At 41.3% G+C, this 8252-nt stretch overlaps 1 protein-coding gene across 4 annotated transcripts in view; it reads right to left on the bottom strand.

The window, feature by feature from the left end:
- Nucleotides 1–5967, bottom strand: part of LOC105521504 (chromosome unknown open reading frame, human C1orf101) — a 177445-nt gene extending 171478 nt beyond the window's left edge. For 2 of the 4 annotated variants that reach the window (XM_011955717.1, XM_011955718.1), the window contains exons 1-2: nucleotides 5799–5967; nucleotides 3319–3367 (exon numbers count right to left, since the gene is read on the bottom strand). In XM_011955717.1, the coding sequence (XP_011811107.1) occupies nucleotides 3319–3367; nucleotides 5799–5863 (114 nt within the window). In that variant the 5' untranslated portion in view covers nucleotides 5864–5967. The remainder of the gene's footprint in view (nucleotides 1–3318; nucleotides 3368–5798) is intronic. The other 2 variants (XM_011955720.1, XM_011955719.1) reach the window with 2 other exon arrangements.
- Nucleotides 5968–8252: the final 2285 nt, after the last annotated feature.

The following is an 8252-nucleotide window of genomic DNA, read 5'->3' as shown; positions in this document are numbered from 1 at the left end:
GTGGTAGAATTCCCAAATGAAACCATCTGGGCCTGGTTCAAATTATAAATATTTATTTTTTTACAAAGGGAGCACAACACTGATAGAAAACACAACAGAAACTGTTAAATTTTTTAGTAAAAATTAACTAAAGACTCCTGATTCTAATTTACAGGTGATACCACACAGTGCTAGGAATTGATTTTTGTGTATTGTGTTCTCAGCCATGATCATTTATTCCTACATAATTCTAGGCTATCCCTGGATTGCAGGAGCTGGAAACCAGGAAACCTTCCTCAAGGGTTCTGAATGATATTTACATTCTGAAAATCAGATGTGGACTGGAACTTGTGAAAAAGAGGAAGTCATTCGTCTTCCTCAAGCAGTGGTACCGAAAGTCCAGGCTTCAAAGATAAAAGCAGTTTTGGGGAAGGCCTCTATCCTATATTTCTTTTGAGCACCATCCCCCACTAGGTGCTGGGAGAGATTTGTGACATGGACACAAATTTCTTCCGGGTCCTGATCTCTGGTGGCAACAGCAGTTTTTTGACTATTGATAAACCAAAAAATTAATGGAGGTTTCTAAGACCCTTGCTTTCCTAGCCCTCCCAACAGTTTGGTGAGCACCTAATTTCCTGTAACAAATAAATTTCTGCTTGAAATCTAGAGTGGTTCCTGCTGTCCTCTGACCCCTGACTGCCACATGCTCCCTTAAAGGCAAGGATAATATGACAACTATTTAACAAGTTGCACAGTACAGGCACTGACAGTTCCAAGCGAATGCCAGGCAGCATGCTATTCAAGTGTGTACTGGCTGGATTCTGCCTGCCTTAGACAGCATCTGGAAATATGGAAGAGTGTCTGAGGTTACAGAATCCCTGAGGATTGTCACTGCCACTTAGTGTTTGGGAACCAGGGAAGCAAGACGTTCTGCAAAGGATAGTTCCATACAATGAAAACCTTTCCTGCTCAAAATTTCAGTGGTATCCCCACTGAGATACACTTCTGTGGAGCAAACTCATGTATGAATATTGATAAAAGAATCTTATATAAAATGTTAAAAATAGTCCCTGAAAGCATATTCAAATACTACATTGATACTGTGTGGGGTTTTTCCAAAATCCAAGGATGATACAATATAAGTGAATATATTAATATGATTCACTATGATAACAAGTTTAAGGAGAAAACTCATAAAACTTTTTTCTGTAGACTGTGAAAAGGCATTTCACAATTCACTATAAATATCACTTATAGTGACTATTTTTACCATATTCAATAAATTAGGAAGCAATGAATACTTTGTTAATTTAATGAAATGTATCTCTCTCTGCCCAAAAGGGAGCATCTGTTTAATTGGGAGACATTAGAAGAAATCTACTAAAGTTAGGAAGAAGATAAAGAGATCAACTCTGGAGGGCTACATCATTCTTCATGAATTGGAAGATTCAATATCATAATGATACCAGTTACTATGAAAACAGTGTCAGTTCTCCCCAAGTGCAATCCCAATCAAAATCTAAGCAGATTTTTGTTTGTGAAAATTAACATCCTTATTCTAAAATTTATATAAAAATGCAAATAGCCAAAGTAGTTTTGTTAGAACAAACTGGATGTTCACAGGACCAGATACGAAGACTCATTAGAAAGCTATAGCAGTCAAGAGAGTGTAGAATTGGCACCAGGACAAATAAGAGAGTTCACAAATCAACTCATCTACATAGGGAACAAAGGTGACATGAGAAATGTAATAGGGGAACAGGGAGTTGTTTAATAGATTCTGGTTCACAACGTGAAAAAAGTAATGTGAATGCCTATTGTACTATATACAAGGTAGACTCTAGATGGATTTATGACCTATATGTTAAATGTAAAAATATCAGAAATATAAAATAAAATTATAAAAAAATTTTGGATCAGGGTAAGCAAAGATTTTTATTAAATAAGAGCCCTGGATGGGTGCGGTGGCTCAGGCCTGTAATCCCAGCACTTTCGGAGGCCGAGGCGGGTAGATCATGAGGTCTGGAGTTCGAGACCAGCCTGGCCAATATGGTGAAATTCTGTCCCTGCTAAAAGTACAAAAATTAGCTGGGCACGGTAGTGCGCGCCTGTAGTCCCAGCTACTCAGGAGGCTGAGGCAGAAGAACCGTTTGAACCCGGGAGGCAGAGGTTGCAGTCAGCCAAGACTGAACCACTGCACTCCAGCCTGGGTGACAGAGTGAGAGTCTGTCTCAAAAAAAATAAATAAATAAATAAATACAGCCCCCAAAAGTTTAAATCATAAGACAAAGAAGGAGAGATATTTGGCTCATCAAAACTCAGCTTTTTTTTTTTTCAGTCAAGTATTCATAAACAAAGTTAACAGAAACTTGAAAGAGATAACTGAATCTTTGAAACCAACATTTGATTAATTTTTAGAATACAATGTAGCTAGCACTGTGTTAATCAGAAAAAGGCAGAAAATTAAATCAAAAATGGGCAAAGGGTATGAACAGGTAATAGAAGGAGAAGCCTGCATAACATGCAAAGAGATGCTCAAAATCACTAGTCATCAAAGAACTGAAAGTAACAACAGCAATAGCTATCACTGGATAATAATGAGATTGGGAAAAAATAGGAAATTTAATAATACTAAATTTTAGTGAAGATGTACATTGAGTGAGAATATAAATTGTAACTGCCATTCTGGAAACAATCTTGCAGACCTTCCTTACATTAAGTGTATTTCCCATGGCCAGGCAACTCTATTTGGCTACATACAGTAGGTAAATAATTGCACAGATACATAGATACATAAAAGGACTTGTAGAGAGGACACTCATTACAGTATTGTTTGTGATGGCAGGAAGCTGTATGTCCAGCAATAGGGGTATATAAAATATAATTGATTTACACTAGTAATTAGGCAGCAATAAGAAGAAATGAAGTAGAAAGTGTTGAATAAACAAAGTAATATAGAGAATGAGGTCTATAGTTTGTGTGACCAAACATCCTGATTTGTCTAGACAGTTCCAGTTTATACCTGTTATATAATTGTTAATAGCACTCCCATTCTCAAGAGGTTAGGAAGTATACTGAATGGTTATCCTACCTATATAATAACACCACATTGTGAATAGTAAATCACAAAAACACTCAAAACAACACTATTTTTGCTACATGAAAATTTAAGGACATGGATTAAGGAGGGGACCTATGTTAGGGTAATACATGGGATGAAAGAAATGAAATGGAAGAGCGACAATGACTGTAAAACTCAATATGATTAACTCTGCTCTCTGCTTTAAAGTTCAAAAAATTTAATACTTAACTATAGTTTATTAAAAATTCAACACTTACAGTACTTCTGGTACTAAAAATGCGATAGCTTGGGCTGTTACTGGAATACCTGTGGAGGAAGAGGCCAAGTATGAATATTAAAACTAATGTATTTTTCCAATATGAGAATTCTCTACATGGTCAGGGCATAGCTGGGTTGCCAGGGGCTTCACCCTTCTGCCTAATTCCCTTCCTAGACAGCAACTCAGGGCTGAAATGGGGGCTATCAGTGACCTCTACCCACATCTCTAGATGTGTTAGGCTTTGCTCAGTATCTGAAGACAGTAAAACAAGATGAGAAGTTAATACTCTTTACCTGTTTTTTTTTTTTTTTGGTAGGATGAAAACTCTTGAAGAACACCGGCTCTAACTCTTTCACTTACAAAGAGTTAAATAAGAATAAAGATTGGAATTTCAAGAACCAGTTTTTGTTTTTTTGTTTTTTGTTTTTTTTTTTTTTTGAGACAGGGTCTTGCTCTGGAGTATAGTGCAGCAATTTTGGCTTACTGCAGCCTTGACCTCCCAGGCTCAAGTGATCCTCTCGCCTCAGTCTCCTCAATAGCTGGGACTACAGGTGCATGCCACCGCGCCTGGCTAATTTTTGTATTTTTTGGTAGAGACAGGGTTTTGCCATGTTGCTGCAATGGAAGGTTCTTAATTCCTGTCTAACGCAGGATTATCTGATTCGTCTAACGCAGCCCTGTCCAATATAATTCAAGCCACCTCCTATTAATTAAAAATGTTCAAGTAGCTACTTTAAAAGCACAAGAAGAAATGGGTGAAATCAATTTTAATAATTTTTAGCTTTTAATTAATTAAAACTAAACAAACTAAAACTAAACTTAAAATTAAACTTAAAATTAATAATTTTAAGTTTTATTCAACATGTAATCAGTATAAAACGATTATTAGAGAGATAGTTTACATTCCTTTTTCATACTAAGTCTTTGAAATCCGGTGTGTACATTACACTTACAACACATCTCAATTTGGGCTATATTTCAAGTGCTCAAAAGGCACCTGTAGCTGGTGACTATCATAAATCATCACCCTACAATTCCTTCAGCTTCCATTTGCTTCAAGAATCTATTCCATGTCTATATTGCATACCTAACTGCAATTGGAATTGCTCCATCCCTAAAGTTTTAAATCAGAGGCCTTTTTTCTGTGTGTAGAGGAAGAGTTGCTAGGATATCATTATGCAATTCCCTTATCAGAATTATACAAGCCTTAATAGCACTCTGAATTCTTATTTTTAACAGAAATCAGTCACCTTTATAATGAAACACATTTTCTGTATATACAGATCGAATAAAAAAAGTTCATGTATTTTACATATAAAACTGAAATCTATTGTCATTGAAGGCTTTTTTTGAAGTGTGAAACACCTCACACTTATGAATCTAAGATCCCTTTCATTACAGAGAGAAAAATACAAGTGGCAAATTTTGTACTTTAATTTACAAAGTTAAATTATGTAATTTAATAAGATCTGGTAGTGAAAGGATGAAATGACCTTTCCTGGCAGGCCTTTTCTCCTCACCTGCTCCCTCAACAGCTGCTTCTCACTCCTACTGGGGCTGAGGACAGGCTAGGGAGAGAACAGTAGCTTAAAGAGTCACGTTTAATTTATTAATTTAGTCCCAGATAACAATGACAATGCCTTTTCATCCTTGCTTTATTATGTCTAATATTTAATGTATTCTTGTTGGAAACGGATCTAAGAGGCCCAAAGGTATGTGGGGTGTGCAGACAGACACGTGCTATTTTTTAATGAAAAGGGCACTGTCATCTCACTCCTGGACCACAATGATCCTCTCCTCTGGCAAAAGAAGGGTGCACAAGGGGAGAGGAATGTAAGTATTCACAGGGGCTGGGGTGTGATGGCTCATGGCTCACAGCTCATGGCCTGTAATTACAGCACTTTGGGAGGCCCAGGCAGGAGGATCACTTAAGGCCACGAGTTCGAGACCAGTCTGGGCAATATTGTGAGACCCTGTCTCTGCCAATTTTTTTTTTTTTTTTAATTTAGCCAAGCGTGGTGGCGCGTGCCTGTGGTCCCAGCTATTCAAGAGGCTGAGGTGGGAGGAGCGCTTGGGCCCAGGAGTTTCAGACTACAGGGTGCTATCATGGCGCCACTGCATTGCAGCCTGGGCAACCGAGCAAGAGGCCGTCTCTATAACAGAGAGCCGCCGCCCTAAAAAACAAAAAAGTAAGATTTCACTGGGACTCAGATGTTCTGAGGACAGCATGAAGGTACTGCGACCTTACTGCAGGTACTGGATCAGCCAAGTGCTAACAGCGGCCCCTCTCGCTCATGGAAAACTCTCGGGTGGGAGCGGCGGGACACTGGTGCTGGTGTTGGGGAGTCGGGAGACGAGGCAGTGGTCGGCCAGGGCCAGCGGTCCCGGGGCGCATGGGGTGGGGAGCGGGACCCTCCCGCCTGCCCTGCCGGGGGTAATCCCCGCCCAGTCGCTCGCCTGCGACTGGCGTCTCTCTACCTCCAAACGGCCGAGCCACAGCAGCTCAGCCACGACAGCAGCACGGCCACTTCCCGGGCTGACATGGCGCCTGCTCCGCCTCCGCCCAACCGCCTCGGCCACTCCCGTCCAGGCCTCGCGCATTCCCGGGGGACGACGGCCAGGCGGGCGGCAGGAGGCGCTTGGGTCCCGGCGCGGCTGGACAGGGCGGGCCGGGCCTGAGGACCAGCGAGGGAGAAGTGTGCGCGTGCGCGCCGCTACCTGCGCTCCCTGGAGGCCTGAAAGTAGCTGGAGTGCGAACCTGCACACCAGATTTTAGGAAAGGCAGAACCAGGCTTTCCAGCAGTGAGATAGCAAAAACACTTCGAAAAATCCGAGTTGCCAATTAAAAAAAAGAAAAGAAAGAAAGAAAGAAAGAAGGAAGCAGGGAAGGAAGAAAGAAAGAGAAGAAAAAGAAAAATCCCAGTTGCCTGAATGAATGTGAAACTTTTAAGGTAGTGTGTGTTTTAGCCCACATCTTCATGTGACTGTGTATGGACACTGCAATAGCAAATGCATATCTGGCAGTGCTTTCCAGGGAGCAGGCACGTTATAAGTGATTTCTGTTGCTGTTTTTGAGACAGAGTCACACTCTGTCACCCAGGCTGGAGTGCAGTGGCACGATCTGGCTCGGCCCACTGCAACCTCCGCCTCCCGCGTTCAAGCGATTCTCCTGCTTCAGCCTCAGGAGTAGCTGGGATTACAGGCATGTGCCATAAGGCCCGGCTAATTTTTGTATTTTTAGTACTGAGGAGGTTTCACCATGTTGCCCAGGCTGGTCTCGAACTCCTGGCCTCAAGTGATCCACCTGCCTCAGCCTCCCAAAGTGCTGGGATTACAGGTGTGAGCCACCAGACCTGGCCAGGCACACCATAAATGATTTTTATTTTATTTATTTATTTATTTGTTGCAGGAGACTGGAGTTTTATTATTACTCAAATCAGCCTCTCTGAACAACAGGGGAGCAGAGTTTTTAAGGATAGCTTGGTGGGTTGGCAGAAGCCGGTGATCCAGGAGTGCTGGTTGGTCAGGGATGAAATCATAGGGAGTAGAAGCTGTCTTCTTGTGCTGAGTCACTTCCTGGGTGGGTGCCACAAGATCAGATGAGCCAGTTGATTGATCTGGGTGGTGCCAGCTGATCCAGCAAGTACAGGGTCTGCAAAATCTCTCAAGCACTAATCTTAGGAGCAGTTTAGGGAGAGTCAGAATCTTGTATCCTCCAGCTGCATGATTCCTAAACCTATTTTCAAATCTTGTGGTTAATGTTAGTCCTACAAAGGCAATCTAGTCTCCAGGCAAGAAGGAGGTCTGCTTTGGGAAAGGGCCGTTACCGTCTTTATGTAAACTATAAACTAAATTTCTCCCAAAGTCCAAAGTTAGTTCAGCCTATGCCCAGGAATGAACAATGACAGCTTTGAGGTTAGAAGCAAGATACAGTCCATTAAGTTAGATCTCTTTCACTGTCTCAATCATAATTTTGCAAAGATGGTTTCAATCCTTCCCCTTGGGTAGGTTATGAAGATGGGAAAAGGCTGTTGATCGCTCTAGCTTCTTCCAGATGACAGAGGACGTAATGGGAATGGGAGTGAACGTCAAGGTGAGAAGAGTGGAACCGCTTTGCAACTGTCTAAGCGACTCATGCAGGCCTGGTTGGGTTTCCAAGGCTGGCATGGCAAGCACATTAGTACCGTCATCTATAGTTTTACTACAATGTTTAACTGAACAGCCTGCTATAAGGTAAATAATGAGTCCTAGGATGAGGAGTACAATTCCCAATTTTAAAAGCAAAGATTTGAAAGCATTAGTCTGGGGACTTCTAACCCACAAAGAATTTAGTGTTTAGTCTAAACTGCAGAAAAAACCTCAAGAACACCTAACAACAGTGTACTATAATTTTTCTTTTGAAGCATAATTTTTTTCTCTCATCACCATTTTTATTCAAAACAAACCATGGTAGAACTGATTTGTTTACAAAATAAACTTTAGTCTTACTGTACTTGGCCTGATTATTTGCATAAAGTGCAGCAATAATAATTATTTTTCACTTAGGCTTTTTTCATTGGCTTTGATAGAACTCTGTTCCATGAAGAATCTCAGATAAGACTTTTTAAAAGGTGAGCCCAGGCTGGGCGCGGTTGCTCATGCCTGTAATCCCAGCACTTTGGGAGACTGAAGTGGGTGGATCACGAGGTCAGGAGATCAAGACTGTCCTAGCCAACAAGGTGAAACCCCATCTTTACTAAAAATACAAAAATTAGCTGGGCGTGGTGACGCATGCCTGTAATCCCAGCTACTCGAGAGGCTGAGGCAGGAAAATCACTTGAACCTGGGAGGTGGAGGTTGCGGTGACCTGAGATTGAGCCACTGAACTCCAGCCTGGCGACGGGACTAGATTCCGTCTCAAAAAAAGAAACAAACAAACAAAAAAAAAACAAA

The sequence above is a fragment of the Colobus angolensis genome, unplaced genomic scaffold (genome assembly GCF_000951035.1).
Source record: "Colobus angolensis palliatus isolate OR3802 unplaced genomic scaffold, Cang.pa_1.0 Scaffold40, whole genome shotgun sequence".
Taxonomy (NCBI): Eukaryota; Metazoa; Chordata; class Mammalia; order Primates; family Cercopithecidae; genus Colobus; species Colobus angolensis.
This window is presented reverse-complemented; position numbering and strand designations above follow the sequence as displayed.